This window comes from Lagenorhynchus albirostris, chromosome 11 (assembly GCF_949774975.1).
Source record: "Lagenorhynchus albirostris chromosome 11, mLagAlb1.1, whole genome shotgun sequence".
Classification (NCBI taxonomy): domain Eukaryota; kingdom Metazoa; phylum Chordata; class Mammalia; order Artiodactyla; family Delphinidae; genus Lagenorhynchus; species Lagenorhynchus albirostris.
In genome coordinates this window covers 9,346,468-9,365,316 of record NC_083105.1, presented here as the reverse complement: position 1 = coordinate 9,365,316, position 18,849 = coordinate 9,346,468, and the positions used below count along the sequence as shown (strand labels likewise).

General features: G+C 53.0%; 3 protein-coding genes and 1 long non-coding RNA gene across 7 annotated transcripts in view; 2 read left to right on the top strand and 2 right to left on the bottom strand.

Annotated features, from left to right (window-relative positions):
* Positions 1-10,580, bottom strand: part of LOC132529579 (uncharacterized) — a 33,384-nt gene extending 22,804 nt beyond the window's left edge. Inside the window, exon 1 of the long non-coding RNA XR_009543503.1 lies at positions 9,444-10,580. This is a non-coding gene — a long non-coding RNA (uncharacterized LOC132529579). The remainder of the gene's footprint in view (positions 1-9,443) is intronic.
* MIEF1 (mitochondrial elongation factor 1) lies at positions 1,256-9,664 on the top strand. Of its 3 annotated transcripts, none has more exons than XM_060166251.1 (5): positions 1,256-1,399; positions 2,310-2,487; positions 2,687-2,949; positions 3,456-4,163; positions 9,149-9,664. In XM_060166251.1, exons 1-5 carry the CDS (start codon positions 1,256-1,258, stop codon positions 9,164-9,166), a joined length of 1,311 nt encoding a protein of 436 aa, XP_060022234.1. In that variant the 3' UTR covers positions 9,167-9,664. The 3 variants fall into 3 exon arrangements, with proteins under 3 accessions (XP_060022234.1, XP_060022235.1, XP_060022233.1); XM_060166252.1 differs by lacking the exon at positions 9,149-9,664 and adding an exon at positions 5,152-7,023; XM_060166250.1 differs by lacking the exon at positions 9,149-9,664 and having other exon boundaries at positions 3,456-5,322.
* ATF4 (activating transcription factor 4) lies at positions 9,872-11,955 on the top strand. Its single transcript, XM_060166253.1, has 3 exons — positions 9,872-10,069; positions 10,632-10,949; positions 11,040-11,955. Exons 2-3 carry the CDS (start codon positions 10,724-10,726, stop codon positions 11,867-11,869), a joined length of 1,056 nt encoding a protein of 351 aa, XP_060022236.1. The 5' UTR covers positions 9,872-10,069; positions 10,632-10,723; the 3' UTR covers positions 11,870-11,955.
* A 2,992-nt stretch (positions 11,956-14,947) lies between these two features.
* RPS19BP1 (ribosomal protein S19 binding protein 1) lies at positions 14,948-18,463 on the bottom strand. Of its 2 annotated transcripts, none has more exons than XM_060166254.1 (4): positions 18,319-18,463; positions 18,028-18,156; positions 15,814-15,911; positions 14,948-15,420 (listed from the first exon to the last, which is right to left on the bottom strand). In XM_060166254.1, the coding sequence occupies exons 1-4, from the start codon at positions 18,368-18,370 to the stop codon at positions 15,286-15,288; spliced, it is 414 nt and encodes a 137-aa protein (XP_060022237.1). In that variant the 5' UTR covers positions 18,371-18,463; the 3' UTR covers positions 14,948-15,285. The 2 variants fall into 2 exon arrangements, with proteins under 2 accessions (XP_060022237.1, XP_060022239.1); XM_060166256.1 differs by having other exon boundaries at positions 18,346-18,385.
* Between the last annotated feature and the right edge of the window lie 386 nt (positions 18,464-18,849).

The following is an 18,849-nucleotide window of genomic DNA, read 5'->3' as shown; positions in this document are numbered from 1 at the left end:
TGCACCAGTGATCTTGTCCCTCTCTGTCCTCCCGTTCTAGGTATATTGGTGAATGGTAAACAACTGTTTTTCCCTACGTGGTTCCCTGCGTACAGGACACGGGAGGTAGGAGGGGTAGCAGTGTTAAAAGCAGTGCTCAGATTTGAGCCACTTTGCCATCCTTTATCTGGGTCAGGCCCAGGGTTCTAACTGCATGGGAAGTGCGCTTACTGGGAGACCAGGGGAACTTCAGTCAGGATGACCCCGTCGTTGCCAGGGAGCAAAGGTGTGCTCGCCTCGCTCCAGCACTGTACAGAGGCCAGCCTCTTCTGCCTTGTGCCCTGATCTCCGCTTAGGTGACCACATTTTTAGTTCATTTTCCAAGCACACTTGAGCAGGTGGATATTTTGTTTTCCAGTTAACAGCTGAGTCTGCAGTGACCGTTTTGTTTATTCTCAGTCTCTGTCACAGTGCCAGGCTCACCTGAGCTTCTTGTGGTGCCCCTGCACACTTGCCCCAAGAAACAAAGCATTTGTCAAGTGGGCCTGTCCACAGAGTTCTCTTCTTTGGATCTTTCTCACATGTGGACTTGTAGTTTTGTCTCCGTGTGCCAGGGTATTTAGTCTGTGTTGTTGTTGTTATTATTTTTCGCAGAAAATACATAGAATAGGAACAGTTTGACTTGGGTAAGGGGAAACATGATACAGTAGAAAAACCGTCATGCTAGGAGTTGAGAGGCGGCCTGAGTTTTGCATATGGCTTTGTCATTCCTTTTCTCTGGGACCTCTGGCAAGTCACCTCCCTACATGTGAAGTGATGTGATGGGATTAGATGGGTCTCTAATTAATTTACACCTTCTCAGGTCTAACCTTCCATAAGCAGTGGTCAGAGGATCAAAATATGATCTGCATTGTAACGTTGGGAAGGGGTCCGGAGGGTGGTATTGCGTGGGGGCGGGGTACTTCACTCTCATACGAGAAAGGGTTGACGATGAGCTTATTATTGCTCTCTGTAATCTCAATAGATTGGTGGGGAGGCTTTCCCATGACTAGCATGATCATTTCCTCTGCCTTGCATCCCTTACATCAAGGGACACGATACCTCCCTCCTGACCCTAGAACATGGAGTGCTAGAGGCCAGAGGATTTGGGTTCCTGGAACTCACAGAGTACCCTGAAATTGTTGGGGACTGGCCTGATGGGGGAGGGAGGAGGAGGGCTGCTTCCCAAGGTCCAAGGTGGTGATGGCTGTGTTCTGCCTTCCTTCTCAGGTGAGCAATGGCAGGCGCTGGTGAGCGCAAAAGCAAGAAGGATGATAATGGCATCGGGACGGCCATTGATTTTGTGCTCTCCAATGCTCGGCTGGTGCTGGGGGTGGGTGGAGCAGCCATGCTGGGCATTGCTACACTGGCGGTTAAGCGGGTAAGTACACTCAGCCAGGGGTTGGAGAGGTGGTGAGGCTGCCGAGTGGAGCTGACTTAGAATAAGACTTTGCTACTGCTAATGGAAATGTAACTTGGTAATTTGGCATTATTAGACGAGACCTTAAGAGGATTCAGTAAATCTGCTTCTTAGGACTCCGCCCTAAAGAAACTGTTGGAGATACAAATAAAAAGTTTATCCCAGCGAGTGAAAAATTGCAAATAATCAAAATAGCCTTCCTTGACTACCTTGTTTAAAATAGCAGGACTCCCACCACACATTTTTCCTATTTCTCCTTCCTACTTTACTTTCCTTAACACCTATATCTGCATGGTTTAGCTTGGATTATGTATTGCCTGTATCCCTCTGCTAAACTGCACACTCCACGAGGGCAGGGATTGGGTCTCTTTGGGTTACTGCTTTATTCTGTGCACCTAGAACAGCTCCTGGCACAGAGCAGCCATTCAGTGATGTATTTGTTAAATGGACCAGTGTTTGACATTACAGTACATTCATAAAGTACAGTGTTGTATAGTTAGAAATTGTACCATAATGTTCAACACTGATTCATTTTTAGTGATATGGGGGAGTGATAAAAATGATACGTAAAAAAAATCAGTTTTCAAAAGTATATATAGAGGAGGATCCTAATTACACAAATATATATTTTCAGAAAGAAATATACCAAAATATTAACCATTATCTCTGGGTTATGACATTATGGATAAATCTGTTTCTTATTTATATCATTTAGTATTTCCTGAGATTTTCTGTGTGGAGCAAAGTATTCCATAATCTAGAATAAAACAAAGTTATTGAAAAATAGTAGCTGAACTCATGAAGACAAAGCTGCTGGGAAGGAGGGAAACAGGAAAGAAGGTCATGTGCTGGGTCCTCTCTGCTGTTTCAGATGTATGATAGGGCAATCAGTGCCCCTACCAGCCCCACCCGCCTGAGCCATTCAGGGAAAAGGAGCTGGGAAGAACCAAACTGGATGGGCTCCCCCCGATTGCTCAACAAGGACATGAAGACAGGCCTGAGCAGGTCCCTACAGGCCCTTCCCACAGGCTCCTCGGCCTTTGACACAGGTGAGGAAGGCTGGTACCCCTTCTGGGACTGACCTCGGGGCTCTCAGTGCTACTCATGCATTCAACACATTTCTTAGGGACATACGTGCCAGGCACCATGCTAGCCTTTTATGCCAAGCCCGTCTCCTTTGGGGCTGAGGCAGCCGTGGATGAGCAAGCACGGGAAGAGCTCACGTGCCTCTCTCTCTTGCCTTGGCAGATACATTCTGCCCGCCCCGGCCCAAGCCATTGGCCAGGAAGGGCCAGGTAGACTTGAAGAAGTCACGACTCCGCATGTCCCTGCAGGAGAAACTTCTTACTTACTACCGGAACCGGGCGGCCATCCCTGCTGGCGAGCAGGCTCGGGCCAAGCAAGCTGCCGTGGACATATGTGCCGAGCTCCGGAGCTTCCTGCGGGCCAAGTTGCCTGACATGCCACTTCGGGACATGTACCTGAGTGGCAGCCTCTATGATGACCTGCAGGTAAGCAGGGGGTTCTTACGAAGGGCAGGGTTGTACTGACCAGGATGCTTCTCAGTAGGGCTGTTGGTACAGGCTTGCCAGAAAGGTTAGTCCTCCTGCGTCTGAATTCCACATACTGCGGTAGCATTTGGAGATCCCTGCCTTTAACGTTTTTTGTTTTTTAGTCATACTCACAACTTCTAGGAAGCTGTCAGAGGCCTCCTCCTTCCTATATTCTTGTCCCTATCTTTCCATTCTGGCTTTCCTTTGAGCCGTCAAGGCCTGGGGGATGTCATGTGTACTTCTGTGTCCAGAGGCAACGTGGTGTGTGGAATGAGCACGGGCGCCAGTGTCCGACTGACCTGGGTTGAAATCCACACTCTGAATTGATATGGTCACGTGGAAGAATTCTTAGTTCCCCTTTTTGTTGGGGGGGGATATAAGATGGTGGGACCTGTGTTTGGGGAAACTTGGCTCTTGAGCTCAAGATTAAATCCCTCAAAACCGTTTTAATTCTTCTCCACCAGGTGGTGACAGCCGACCACATCCAACTCATCGTGCCCCTTGTGCTGGAGCAGAACCTGTGGTCGTGTATCCCCGGAGAGGACACCATCATGAACGTCCCCGGCTTCTTCCTGGTTCGCCGGGAGAACCCAGAGTACTTTCCTCGTGGTAGTAGTTACTGGGACCGCTGTGTAGTAGGGGGCTACCTCTCTCCAAAGACAGTGGCAGACACGTTCGAAAAGGTGGTGGCTGGCTCCATCAACTGGCCGGCCATCGGGTCCCTCTTGGACTATGTGATTCGACCGGCCCCACCCCCGGAGGCTCTGACTCTGGAAGTGCAGTATGAGCGCGACAGGCATCTCGTCATTGACTTCCTGCCGTCGGTGACCCTTGGTGACACTGTCTTGGTGGCCAAACCACACCGGCTAGCCCAGTATGACAACCTGTGGCGGCTGAGCCTGCGTCCTGCCGAGACGGCGCGCTTGCGGGCTCTGGACCAGGCCGACTCTGGCTGCCGCTCTCTGTGCCTCAAGATCCTCAAGGCCGTGTGCAAGTCCACCCCGGCCCTGGGTCACCTCACTGCCAGCCAGCTCACCAACGTCATCCTCCACGCGGCCCGGGAGGAGGCTGACTGGTCTCCCGATGTGCTGGCTGACCGATTCCTGCAGGCCTTGCGGGGACTCATCAGCTACTTGGAGGCCGGAGTTCTGCCCAGTGCCCTAAACCCCAAGGTGAACTTATTTGCAGAGCTTACCCCTGAGGAAATAGACGAATTGGGATACACTCTCTATTGCTCACTGTCTGAGCCAGAGGTGCTGCTGCAGACGTAGGGCAGGTGAAGGCAGGTGTCGAGCGGTCAGGCCCTGGATTCTCTGTTAGAAACACTTGGTTCCATAGTTGATGCCTCACGGGGTCCCTAGGTGCCTCCCATCTTTGCTGGTCATCGCCCTGGGCATTTCATGCTGATTAGAAAGGTATCCCTCTCTCCTCTTTAATCACCAACCATTTCTATTTTTGTTACCAAACACTGTGCTCCCTACTTTTCCCCTCCCCCTCGCTCCAGGCTAGTTTTTCTTGGAATGAATTGAGAAGGTGGAGCAGTGGCCTGAGCTGTGGAGACCACCTGGTGTTTTGCATTTCGGCACAGGTCTGCTGTGTCTGCCCTGCCACCTGCCCCTTTTCAGTGTCTTCTTTTTCCACCTGTTCACACCTGTTTTGCTTTTTTTTCTGGACATCTGCCTAATCAAGATGCTGCCTTGTAGTTGACTGTCACTGAAGTTATGATTGCATGTTTCAAACTGAACTCTGCAGAGAGCGCCCAGACAGTATTTAGGGTTTCTAGGGGTAAAGCTGGTGGAAAAGCTGGCCTTTGACCCAGGTTCCTGGAAAAGAAGCCCATCCCCCCCCCACCAACCTCTTGACCAGCTCATATCCGGAAGTGCTAAGAAGGTCTCTCATGGGAGCACTGTTGTTGCCGCACACGGGAGCGAGGGCTCAAGATAAACTGGATGCGTAGTTATTCGGAGACTGTGTTTCTTAGTGGCCATCAGTGAGAGAGTAGAGTGGGGGAACCTGGAGGTGGTGGAGAGGGTCTGCGTGCCTGATGTCTGTGCCTCATCTGTGGCTGGTCCAGCCCGGCACCACTGCGTGCGGGAGTCAGACAAAGACTGGGAGGGAAGGGGCTGTTGTTTGCTCCTTCCCCACCTTCTTGCCAATTAGGACAAGGCCTTCAAGGACACAGTCTTAGTGCTAGAGGTTCAGCTAGACAGGCGGCTGAATGTCAGTGACCATGTTTCTCCCACGTCAGGCCCTGCCTTTCTAGGATGTTGCCTTAGAGGAAGAACGGGCCCAGCAGCCAGCCCTCCGCTCCCCAGTGTCTGTCACAGGAACGTGATGGGGGTGTTTGCTGAGCTCTCCAGGCACCTCCAGAGGCCAGAGGGCAGGCACATATGCACAGACCTCTTCCCCCTGTCCTGTCTCTCACCCAGCACCTGGGAAACCGGTGCTACCTAGGAAGAGAGCGTATGGCTAAAACACATCTGAGAGGGAGGTGGGTACTTGCCACGTTCCTTCTTGTTTCCCGCTGCTAGAATTGCACTATTTATTGCAATGTAAAAAGTATCCTGAGAGTGGGGAGGAAAGTTTAATATACAATGTCAGTGCATCTTCTTGTTCTGTGTTTATTTTTTCCTGTTTGTGCCAAGAGGCTGATGATAATTCTGTTTCTGATCTGCCCATCCAGTATTTTGTTCTCCTCCCATCAAATCCTATTATTATTTTTATTCTTACTACCTCTCCATCAGTGAGATTCTGGTGAAGCTCTCTGCAGCTGTCTCATTCCTTCCCAATGACCGCGACATGAAATGACTCTTTAAATAGCATTGAAACCTTAGCTTCCCTTTGAATTTAAGGTAGAGCTTCTTGTCCCCTTTTTTGTCCTGGATTAGGAGGTTGAGAACTAGGGTTAACCTTGGCTATATTTGGAGACTCTTCCTGCCTCTTCTCTCATATACATGCGAAGCTTCCCTAAAATGGTTCAGTTGTTTCATTTGTATGAAGACATTGAGAGAGAATGAAAAATAGAAAGCCCAGAGCCCTGAGAGAGTCTCCATCCTGGCTGTTCATCACAATCAACTTGGAGTTTATGAAACACTCCATATGCCTGAGTGCTACCCTGGGGGATTGGTGTAGAGGATGTCCACAGAGGGTGGAGCCTGGCACTGACGGTTCCATTGCGCCCATTTGGTGTCACTGGAAGGAAGGGAGAGGGGAGGGCTGAATGTGTTGGAAAAGCATGGGTTTGTCTTCATTCAGATAAAGGATTTGGTTTTCCCAATGTGAATATTATAAAACCTATAATTTTCCCAAGCTGGAGTCTGACCAAATTCCATATAAAACATTGGAAGGAGAGCTCAAAAAAGAAAAGATTTTAAAGATCAAATCCCAAATTATCAAAGCCAAGTGTAATGGTGATTTGAGTTTATCTCCTCTTAAAGAGCATCTTTCTAAGGGCAGCTTTGTCTCTTACCTATGTTTCACAAAACCAAAAACCATAACTGCCATTTCACAAGCAAGAACCTCTTAGAAGTCCTCAGAACTAGAAGCGGTGGGAATCCTTGGCTCAGGTCCTGGTGGGTTTGCTGACTGAGATGGGGCAAGTCTCATCGTAATACCTGGACGACAGTCCAGTGCTTTGAGATTCTTGGTTAGAGGAGGGGAATACCCCCCACCCCAACACACACACACATTTTTTTTTTTTTTTAATCTTTGGGGAAATATGTAGGGCCTTTTCCTGCTTTTCTGCCTTTCTACTCAGTAACTCCCACGTTTGCCTGAAGTAACAGCATCTGCTCCTACTTCTCCATCTGGAAGTTTTTTTGCACCATCTAGGTTAGCAAAGCACATAGTTAGCCTAATGCTTGAAGAAAGACTCATCATCTTGAAAACCCAATCCATTCCAAAGTGTATTTTGCTTTTCCCTGTTGCCCCTTCCTAAAACGTGAGTTCAGGACAACAGTATTTTTCTTTATATGCTTGGTTGTGACTTTTTTTTTCAAATAAAAAAATAATTGAAGCTCATGTTTGGAAAAACTGTTGTGAGGCCTACAGTCTTTTCTCCTAGGCTCAGCCCTTGGTGGTCCTGTTCACACTCCAGATTAGCTGATTTTGCCCCTTTCTACTCCACTCAAGTTGAGAGCTCAAATGGTTTTGACAAGGAATCAGCTTCAGGATCAAAAGGTCCTGGAGAGGAGCCGGGGGGCCTGGGATCCCTGCATGTGTCCAGAGGCTCTGCTCTCACAGGGTTTGTGAGAACCCTGCTCTTCGTGCTGAAGCTCAAGGCCAAAGAGGACTTAGGACTAGAGCTGTGAGGCTGTAGCCCTTGTAGATATGCTTAGCTGATTCTAAGCGGCCAAAATACCAGGGATGTGAGTTCTGGGGTTAACTGCATATAGTGTGGTGTTTACCTTTTCATTCTGATCACCTTATGTTCTCTGTGCTTGGCCCCTGAGGCCAAGTCCACAACCTGCCTTCCAGTCACTTGCTTGCCCTTCAATAAGCAGTTGATGTGTTTAGCTGATAGATTTGGAATCAGTCACCAGTCTTTCTGTCCTGTCTTGGCTAGGTCCATATAGAAGCAGCTTAGCCCTGAGACCCAGAAAACTACTGTCCTTTTTCTCCTTGAGGGAGGGAATAAAGCTGGGGAACATGCTGTCCTTCCACAGCATGGGAAGAAGAAAATTAAAGTCTCCTTTCCAACAGCTTTGACTTGTGTGTGTGGTATGAAACATTTTCCTACAGCAGTGGGACTGGTTCTCCATTTGCAGCTAGGAGAACCTTTGAAGTGCCTGATCTGGGTCACCATAATAGAAAGGATGGGACAAGGTGCCACTGGAGTCATTCTCCCACCCCTCTGCAGTGTCAACCTGGGGCAGCATTACTTTTAATTCTCAGCCATCTGCATGGTCATCTGACAGCGAAAGGAGGACATGCCCCGAGGGTCCTTTTTAAGATTTGAGTAGTAGCTCACTGCCTTTGCACTGAAAGACTAGATCCTTTATATATATCTAGATACTCGTGATTCCCCAAGGGGAGAAAAAAACCACATCAAGCATCCAGTATGCTTTGCATATACCAGTTGTTTATAGTTGTTGATTTCAGTTAATAATAGTCCTCTGAGGAAGCAGGATTATGTAATGAAGATGGGGAGGGGGCCTTGGGAGGTGTGTTAGAGACCTGAGTTCTAATAATAGGAGTAATAGCAACCATTTATCCAGCACTTATCAGATACCAGGCGCTAAGCTCAGTGCCTCTTATATTATCTTCATTCTAAGTGCAAGGATACTCACCATTAGCTTCATTTTACAGCTCAGGAAACAGACTCAGCGAGGATAAGTCACTCAACCAAAATGTCTCCGCTAATAAATGGAAGAGCCAAGTTTGGGGGGTTTGCCCCTAAAATCTCTTCTAACTCCTACCCCATACTGCCTTCACTGGGCAAGACCCTTCATCCCTTTAGTCCTCAGTTTACCATTGTAAAATTGCTGGGCTAGACTGAATCAAGTCAATGAATGGTCAGTAATGTAGGACAGTCCTTCCCAAATTTTTGACATCAGTCCTCAGAAATAATATTTGTAGGGCTTACTGAAAGGAATGGAAGCAGAAACTCAAGGTTTCCGCCCCCGCAGTGTCTGACGAGAGGGCTGGAGGGTGGGGGAGGGCTTTCTTGTTGCTCTTAACAGTTCCCCAGTAGAGAGAGCAAGTTGTTGGCCTGACCTGGACTGCGGCCTCCGAATACACAAACTCCGGCAATTGGGCATTAGGAGGACTTGCTGGGAAGCGGTTATGCCTGGGAGTTGTACAGCGTTGGGAGCTAATTGAAACTACCCTAGAGTGAGAGAGAGCAGCTGAATAAAATCTCTCTTTCTTCTTAGAGGAACTGAAACTACATGAACTGAAAGAAGTTCCCCTGTGATAGGCTGCATTCTTCAATAAAATAGCAAACATATTTTAGCTAAACGGATATGTAAAAATACGATAGACTATAGGATTACGCATTTCCCCGACTCGCCTTTGATGGTAGGTGCGCATAGATCGGGTGATCTCGACTGAGGTCATCAGCCTCCCCTTTCAACTACTGAAGGGCTTGCACGTCCTCAGTATTTTGCAAGTGTTTGTGTGTGAAAACGCACACGAAATGACATTTCCTTTTGCCTAGTTTCATCTTTGGGCCTGAACCTGGTCGCTAGTTTGGAGCTTCACTGAGGACGGCAGGAAAGGACTGCAAGGGGCGGGGCCTAACGCCACTATTTGGGACGCACTGGGCCCGGGCTGCCCGGGGCAATCCTGACCGGCTGCGGGTGGGCAGGGCTGAGGAAGCCACTGCAAAGCGCCGTCACAGAGAAAACCGGAGAAACCGCAGAACCAGACGGAGGGCACCGTCGGCCGCTCCGCCCCTTCCCGCGCAGATCAGCGGCCTGAGCCAATAGAAACTCGAGATATATATGACTCACCATGTCTGACCAATCATCTTGATGCGCGCTCTCCTCCAGCATATCGCGCGAGAACTAGGAGACCTCGTACTTCACAGTAAAAACCTTTATTGGGATGAAAGACTTCTCTCTCCGCCCTTCGGACTAACGCCGGAAATGAGTGTGGCGAATCCCTCCGCGCTCCCCGGCGGCGGACGGGAGTGACCCTTTCATCTTAAAATCCTTGTAAAGTAGTGCGTCTTTTTCTTGAGGCCGTAAATAAAAACAATTCATTCTCTCTTCACAGCTACGCCCTAGACTTAAAAGTCGGAGATTGGAAACGATAGGGCCGTCGAATAGATGGCAATGCGTGGGTGGGAGGCGCGAGTCACGTGACCGCGGTGGAAGGATATGGTCTGTGATGCGTCCTCACAGGGAGCAGAGTTTATAAAGGCCCCGAGCTCGGCGTCTCGCCGCCATTTTTTCTCCTTCTGTCTGTGTATGTGATTTCTCCGTGCGAGTGCGTGCCTTCTTTTCTCCGCTCCCGTAGCGTCCGCGGCCACCATGGCGTATTAGAGGCAGCAGTGCCTGCGGCAGCATTGGCTTTTGCAGCGGCGGCAGCAGCACCAGGCTCTGCAGCGGCACCCCCCAGCGGCTTAAGCCATGGCGTAAGTACTGGGCCTGCGCTGCTCTGGCCGTGCACCCCTGGGTCGGTCGGGGGTTTCTGCCTGCTTGGGAGCGGCCGGCGGCTGGGCGGCTTCGCGGAGACGGGAGTGGTTTTACGAGCGCCCATAACGCGTGGCCCTTGCTTGGGTGGCCCCAAAACGCCGGCGCCCTTGGGTCGGGAGCCCCCGACAGCCCCGGCCCCCCGAACCCGCCGGCTTCCACCTGGTGCCCCGCGAAACGTGGCAGCAGCCAAGATGGCGGCGTGGTAGGGCGGCGGCGGCCGCCGCGTGAGTCACGGGGGGCGTGGGCGGGGCCGGGCGTCCAGAGGCGGATTTGGACGTGCGGGTGGGGCGGCTTCCTGTTCTGGCCGGTGGGGGAACGGCCGGGCGTCCATTTTGTGCAGCCTGAGGGACGCGGCGGTGACGCGATGGCCCTGGGGCCACGTGGTACCGATTCTCAACACCGAATGGAGTTCTATTTTGGCCATCTTGCCTCATGGATGAAAAGATGAAATTCTCAGGCCAGCTGATCTTTAATGGGACTTGGTTTCTGATTTGTCTTCAGGCTTTTCAAGGCATTCAGCAGCAGCGTTGCTGTAACCGACAAAGACACCTTCGAGTTAAGCACATTCCTCGATTCCACCAAAACCTCGCAACATGGCCGAGAAGAGCTTCCTGAGCAGCGAGGTGTTGGTGGTGGACTTCATGTCCCCCTTCGACCAGTCGGGTTTGGGGGCTGAAGAGAGCCTGGGTCTCCTAGATGACTACCTGGAGGTGGCCAAGCACTTCAAACCTCATGGGTTCTCTGGCGACAAGGCTAAGGCGGGCTTCTCCGAATGGCTGGCTATGGATGGGTTGGTCAGTGCCTCAGATAACGGCAAGGGTGAGTGGGCTGCTTTTATCTGCTGGTGGGATCTGGTGATAGTCCTGTACATTTGACTCATTGGTTCCAATTCTCTTTAATTTTTTGCAGAGGATGCGTTCTCTGGGACAGATTGGATGGTGGAGAAAATGGATCTGAAGGAGTTTGATTTTAATGCTCTGTTGGGTATAGATGATCTGGAAACCATGCCAGATGAGCTTTTGGCCTCGTTGGATGACACGTGTGATCTCTTTGACCCCCTACTCCAGGAGGCTACTAAGGAGTCCCCCCAGCTTGTGAACCCAATAGGCCATCTTCCAGAAAGTTTGCCAACAACTGACCAGGGTGCCCCTTTCACTTTCTTGCAGCCTCTTCCCCTCTCCCCAGGGGCCCTGTTCTCCACTCCAGATCATTCTTTTACTTTAGAGCTATGCAGTGAAGTGACATCTGAAGAAGATAGGAAGCCAGACTCCACTGCTTACCTTATGCTGGTCCCTCCGTGCGTAAAGGAAGAGGATGCCCCCTCAGATAATGATAGTGGCATCTGTATGAGCCCTGACTCCTATCTGGGCTCTCCCCAGCATAGCCCCCCTACCTCCAGGGGTTCTCCAAATAGAAGCCTGCTATCTCCAGGTGCCCCTGGTGGCTCTGCCCGCCCCAAGCCCTATGACCCTCCTGGAGAGAAAATGATAGCAGCGAAAGTAAAGGGTGAGAAACTAGATAAGAAACTGAAGAAAATGGAGCAGAACAAGACAGCAGCCACTAGGTACCGCCAGAAGAAGAGGGCAGAGCAGGAGGCCCTCACTGGTGAATGTAAAGAGCTAGAAAAGAAGAATGAGGCTCTGAAAGAGAAGGCAGATTCCTTGGCCAAGGAGATCCAGTATCTGAAAGATTTAATAGAAGAGGTCCGCAAGGCAAGGGGGAAGAAGAGGACCCCCTAGCTGTAGGGTAGTCAGGAGGGTGTGTGTTTGTACATAGGCTAGTGCTGAAGCTGTGTGTTTTAATAAATTATTTTGTAGTGAAAGTATTTTTGCAGACTGCTGCGTCTGGTTTCTTGCCTCTGGTAAAGAGCCCAGTCAATCCCCAGAAGCACCAGTTTGCTTTGGGGTTGGCTATCGGGACTTGGAATTTAAGCCCAGAGTGAGATTTTTTTTTTCTGACACTGTTGGGCTGTATGTCAGGGTCACTGATGACCAGTTGGACCCCTGAGACGGAGTTGGGCTAGATAACCCCCTAGTAGGTGGCTGGGTGATTTCCCCAGAACCAAAAACTGTCTGACTCGATGTTAAGCACCTTTGGGTGCGAGTGAGGCTGGGGAATTTTATTAAGGAGCAGGGTGGCAGAGAAGTGGAGCCTGGGCTCCCCCTGTTCCCGCATGATTGTTGCTTTGTGCCAACAGTAAGTACCCAGATAAGGCCCCACAGTCTGAGCTGGGCACAAGGGGATTCGGTTTCACTGATAAGCTGCTGTAGTTCTGTAGAGGCCTTCCCAGGAGGGTCTGTTCAGGGAAAGATGGCTTCTCGGTTCTTGCTGGAACAAACGGAAGAGCAGGGCCGAAAGGCTGGCTGCTTCCCTGGCTGGCATCTTCGGCTAGCTGGAAGGCCTGCCATCCCTGATGTCGGGATGAAAGGGCCCTGCAGTCCTGGCTGGTAACTTATTTTATTGCAAGATAAGGGAGATGTCATCTTTTGTTCAGTACAAGAGTCTGAGCCCAGCCGGCGCAGGTTTCTTCTCTCCTTGGGTCCTTTAGGGCCTGCTGAGGGAGGACCATTTTTCCATTGTGAAAGACTAGAAGAGTGGCTGGGATGAGGGTGATGCAGATGGGGCACCAGGCACACAGGTCCTACGGTAGAGGGTGTTTGGAGGAGTTGTAGAGCCTATTTGAACCCAGGGTTATGGGCGTTTGCCTGTTTTGCCTCCTGTGGTGGGGCTGATGCCTAACAGAGGGTAATGTGGGAGAAGTAATGGTGGTGGCCCAGATGGGAATGCTTCCCCAAGGCACCGAGGGAGGTGTCACATGTGGACCTTGGACCTGGTGATCTTCGAGGTCTTAACTGCCCTGAACTGGGCTTCGAAGGACAGGGAAAGTTGTGGACGTAGAATGGGGAGAGCACCCTGAGAAAAAGCCTCGGAGGAATGGGCACACGGTCCCACCCACCTCTCTAGGAGGGCTCCCTGGCCCCAGCTGTGTTAGATGTCACCTGATGGGGATCCGCCCAGCTCCTGCAGGAACTTAAGCCTCATACACACACCCTGGCGGAGGTCCCACGTGGCAGTCCTGCCCTCCTGGGTCTCCTCTAGGCAAATGTGTCAGCTCCTCCAAACCACCAGTGATAGAGCCGCTCCATCAGGGAAGGCCTCTTCCTCCCAGCCCTCAGTGTGGCACCACAGTGTCCTCTTACTTGGTTCCTGTCCCTTTCCCAAAAGATTGTCAGTCACCCGGTCCGTGGCTCATGGTCAGCACCCCCATGTGTGGCTCTTGCACCGGCACCCCTCCCCGGTGGCACATCCTTCTCCTTCCATCGCCAGCACCCGCCTCCCCAGGGCCCCCACCCGCTGCCTTCTCACCACCTGCAACGGAGCCGTCCAGGGTGACTGTTAACAGCAGATTGTGGGGCCCCACCCCGACCCATAGGACCAGTGTCGGGTGAACGCTAACGTCAGTCATGCCTTGGGGTCACGGACACACACCCACTGGTGCTACTCGGCACAAACATTAAGACTTACTGGAAACTCACAAGCAGAGAAGCGCAGGACCCCTGCTCTCACCCTCCCGCAGAGGCAGGCCCCTCATTCTACACCTGGGGAGGGGGCAGGAACCTGTTCGTGATGACGTAACAGCAGGTGCGTGCCCGTTAGAGGTTCTGGTCAGCCGGTTCTTCAGAGAACTGGTGAGAGAAAGCAAGAAGCTGAGGCTGCTGCTTGCTAAGATGCTTAACAGAGGAAGGGAATGAGCCTCCAAGGACACCGGAGTGTTTCTCCTCACAGGGGTCAGCGAAGCTCAGCAGGCAGGAGGAGAGCTTGGGAAAACACCCCCTCTCCCTTCTTGGAACAAGCCATCTGAGGACGGTGGCGCAATACCGGTTTGGAGTCACGACACCTCTTCTGCCCACCTTGACTTCCTGGATGGCTGGTCTGCTTCCTACTCTCGGAGGCCACCTGCACTGCAGACAGGACAGGCGCCAACTCTGCCTCAGGCAATTCTGTGGTCCCCTCCTGTCCCCACTTGGCATGGAAAGCTGGATAGCAACCAGGAACAGCCCTGCCGGGGTCTGGCTGTGTGAGGGGTAAAACTTCCCCTTCTCTTGCACAGAAGAACCCACGGCAGGGTCCCTTCAGAAGTCCCCTACCAGACAACACGTGTCCCAGGGAGCCTTTAGGCATGCGGGGGGTGGCACTAGGCGAGCCAGATGGAGCAGCCTGGAGGCCTCCAGGGCCCCCTCCCCAGAAGGGACCCCTGGGCTTCTAGGACTTGTCATCAGTGCCACACTGAAGACCCAGCTGGGCAGCACCACCCGCTCACTCGGGCATCTGCTCAACAGCACCTGCCCTGCGCTGCCCCCGCCGGACGCGGCCCGGCCTCCACCTTCCCCTGGTGGTGCAGCTCTGGGCCCAGCACCACCCTTCTGCTCGGCAGACCTGCGTGTAAAACCCTGTTTCTTGAGCTCACCTCCTGAGTCGCCCCACTAGTCCCCACCTCCTGTGACAGAGGTCAGAGAAACAAAAAGTGGCCTTTCATCCCGCCCCCCCCCCAAAAAAACACACAAGGGCACAAGCCCTGGGCACTGGGCTGAGGCAGCCATGCTCCCTCCCTCAGCTTCCTCAAGAGCTGCCTTCTCAGCTGGGGCTGCCACCCCAGGGAGAGGAGGCCTGCGGGGTCTGCGGATGGGTGAACTGCTCTCTGGTGGTACCTGCGCCGGGGCTGGGCTGCAGGACTTCTGACCTGGAGCCCTAAGAACCAGCGGGAGGTGGGGGAGGGAGGGAAGGCTCCTCGGTGCCAGAGGCGGCGGGAGACACCGTTAGAGCAGCACACACAGCCCCTGGGCCACGTTTATTAGAACCTGGAAGCCCACCCAGCGGCCCTCGTCCTGTCAGAGGTGTGGTCCCCAAGGGCCCAGTGACAGGCCTCTCCACAGCAAACAGCCCCGAGGCCCTCCCTGGGCCAAAGCAGACAAAACAGTCCAATGTGTTCCTTTCCAGCAGGCAGGTGGTACCTCCCGAGCCTGCAGATGTCAGTTCGGGTCTGAGCGAAGGTCCTCCCCTGGGCTTCCAGCTCGCCAGCTCCCTGCCAGCCTCCACTCCACGGCTTTCCTGAGCCAGGCTGAGAGGTCCGAGGCGGCTGTGCCCTCCCGGGAGCCTAACTGCCGAAGTACTCCTGCTGGAACTTCTGGAAGTCTTCCTCGGTGAACACGGTGCCCTCGGCCTTCTTCTTCTTCTTAGTCTTGCCCACAGGCCGGTCGCAGGCCTTGCGGCCCCGGTCCTGGCGCACAATCTTGGGGGGTGTGAGAGTCAGGAGCCCTGGGTGGGGACTCCCAGCCACTTGCAGCCACACAACCTGGTGCAGCCGACCAAGTGCCACCCTCTCACCTGGCCCTCACACTGTCCCGGGAGGCAGGGCATGTGGTTTCCATTTACAGAGGAGCCAGCGGAGGCCCACAGGGGTCCCAGGGGAGCAAGGCCAGGCCCGGCCTCCCACCTTCCCCACACTGCTCTCGGCCCTCCAGGGGGAGGCCCCTCACAGCACAGCGGGGTGTCCAGCTCTTAGGAGCCTGGAGGGGGCTCCACCCTCCAGCCTATGCTCAGGGCTGAGACTCCCACAGATCCCAGGAACAGCCTCAGTTCTCACCCCCCAGGTTCCTTCCCACAGCCCATCCCCCTGACGAACCTGCTGGGTGACGGATTCGGCCACTGTGCTTCTTGCACTAGTCATAAACCTCAGGTTTACTCCAAGGTAACCTCGACGCTCTCGCTTCTGGAACTCAGCTGTGGATGGCAGGCAGGGTGGCATCATTTCAGATTCACTCCCTGGAAGCCTTCTGGGTACCCCTCCTGACATCTCCCCACCCCACTCCCACCTCCCATGGCCCTACCAAAAGCCCTGTCGTCCCTTCCCCAGGCTGCTGCAACAGCATGGGCTCTTCTGTCAAAACCACACTCCACACAGACCCTGCTCAAAGTCCCCCTTGGTTCCACCTGCTCAAGTGATTTACTCAACAAAGGTGGCCTGGGCACTTACTGTGTGTGTGTCAGCCACTGTTCTAGGTGCAAGAGCACAGAGCAGGAAACAGAACAGACAAAAAGTCCTGCCCTCATGGAACTTCCATTCCGTGGGAAGAGAGATGGTACACAAGGTAAACGGTACTTCAGAGGGTGATCATTTTATGGAGAAAAAGAGAATAGTAAACAGAAATGAGAGATGCTGGGGGGAGGGTTGCAATTCCAAACAGGAGGCTCTGAGAAGGCCTCAATGAAATGAATTCTGAGCAAAGACTGGAGGGAGAGAGTGTGACACTGTGGGAGAAGAGCATTCTGGGTAGAGGGAACAGCCAGTGCAAAGGCTCTGAAGCAGAAGTGTGACTAATGTGCTTGAAGAACAGAAAGTGGTTGGACAGAGAGGGGAGAAGCCGAGGAGACAAAGCTGGAAGGAGCAGATCATGTGGGGCCTGAGAAGGCACCGACAGACTCAGGCTCTCACGCTGGTGGGTGCAGGGCAGAGGAGAGACAGGTCTGACTTTACGGGATCACTTCGGCTGCTATGGTGAGAACAAGATTACTAGGGGAGGGGGCAGTGGAAGGGAGACCAGATAGGAGGCTTCTGCAATAATCCAGGCAAGAGATGGTGTGTAGCTCAGACCAAGGTGGCAGCCACAGAGGTGTTCTTTAGGTTGGCCACTGAGGGTTGAGAGAGTCCCCTCAGTCCTCAGTCGTGTGCCATGACAGGGTGGTGGGGCGGGGGCTGGGATGGAGGAGTGACCTCCCTCGGGCCCCTTGTGTGCCTGTTCCACACCAGCACCACTGTGGCTCAACCCAGGCTCACTTTCCTGCCTCCACACTTTTGCTCATGCTGTATTTCCTCGGAATTCATAGTTCTTTTAACAAACAACTTGAACACCTTTTATGCACGAGGCCCTGGGGATTCAAAGACACACTAGGAGCTCACCAAGTCCTGCCACAGGTCAAAAACACCCTGCATTCCTGCCCACTCCAGCTCCTCAAGTCTGTAGGTCTCGTTAAGTGGCGCCACATCCCCCAAGACATTCCGTACTCGCTGACTCCCTCTGCCTCCATCCTCACAGCCAATTCACCACTGACGCCATCAATGCCCCCTCCTCACCGCATCTTCCACCTGCACAATTCTCTTATCTCCGCACCATCACCACCGCCCAGGCCATAGCATCTTGAAGCAGTAGGTGGGATCAGGGCTCTGGAGACAATCTGCCTGGTTTCTACCTGTACTATCTGGGCAGGGGCCTGTTTCTGCTTCTGTAAAATGGAGGTAATGATAGTGCCGACCTCACAGGGTTGCTGGGAGCAATTACACGAGCAAACATTTGTACGAGGCTTAGAACAGCACCTGGCACACGGAGTATTAATTTTATTTAATGCTCCGTCTCTGACCCTCGTTCCCTGTATGTCACTTTGACCAGGCTTCTTTTTTTTCAAGATTTCAAAGGCAATAAACTTCTTTCTGACTCCGCATATGCCATTCTCTCTAGAATACTCTTCCCCCGGTTCACTCGTATACTTCCATCGGGTCTGGGCTTAACTGTTGCTTCCTCAGAGAAGTCCGATTTGGCCTTTCATTCTAAGTCCCTCTCAGAGCACCACAGTCTTAATGCATAGACCCTATCACAGCAACCATACGCTGATTTTGAAACTCTTCGATGCTTCTCTCCCTACTAGGGCTGTAGACCTTGAAGGGCGGGAAAATGTGATTCGTTCACCTCCGTGTTCCCAGGGTCCCGCCCCACGCCCGTCGCACAGCAGGTATTCTAGAAACTCCTGGGTAACATTTCAAGCCCTCACTCTAGCGCCCCTTCCTCCCCGGCACCGCCCCCCGACCCCGGGAGCAGCGCGTCCAGCCCCTTCCCGAGCTCACCCAGCGCCGATTTGGGCACCTTTCCCTTGGCCGAGTTCCGCAGTTTCTGGGCCTGGGCCGCCTTTGCCTTCCGCGTCCGCTTCATCGGAGCCTCGCTCGTCTTGGTTTGGCCTGGCGCGTCCCTGGGGGCTGTAGGGGAAGAGAGGAACCGACTCGGTTCGGAGGGCGCTCAGGGTTCCCATCCCACTGAGGCTAAGCCCGGTCTGGATCGTTCGCACCCTCGGGGCTCCTGCCCCCAGCCCCTGCCGCCTTCCCGCCCGGGCTGGACGTCTCTGGGAAGAAGCTCCTCACCCTCAGGCACCCCCAAAAGCTCCAAACCTCGCCGCAGCAAGGAAACCGACATAGCGGTGCTTAGCTCCGCCCACACGCCTCAACTACTTCCGCCTTGGCCGCCCTCGTCGTTTCGGTGGAAACGCGAGCTAGAACAAAAGGTTCCGCAGTGGGCGGGCGGAAGTGCCCACCTTCCTTAGGACGCAGGCGTTGGGTTTACCACTGGGCGGGATCTGGAGGCGGGGCCAACGCGCCGAAGGACGCATTTGTCGTCCAATCGCAACCCCACCGACCCTTTGGGAGCCAGGCCCCGCCTTCTCCCGGAAACCGTCCACCGCTAGCCCAGCCTGGTGGGTCAGTCCTATCGCGTCGAGCGTCTCCGTAGTGGGCGGGGCCGGGCTCGGGACGGAGTGTTAGTATTCTGAATTTTTACGAAAAAGGGGAATGTATTTTTGGAAGTATTATACTTCAACCAGAGCAACGTATCGTACAGATCTAGTTCGGCATGAGAATCCAGCTATCTTCCATTAGAGACATTTACAAAAATGCAAA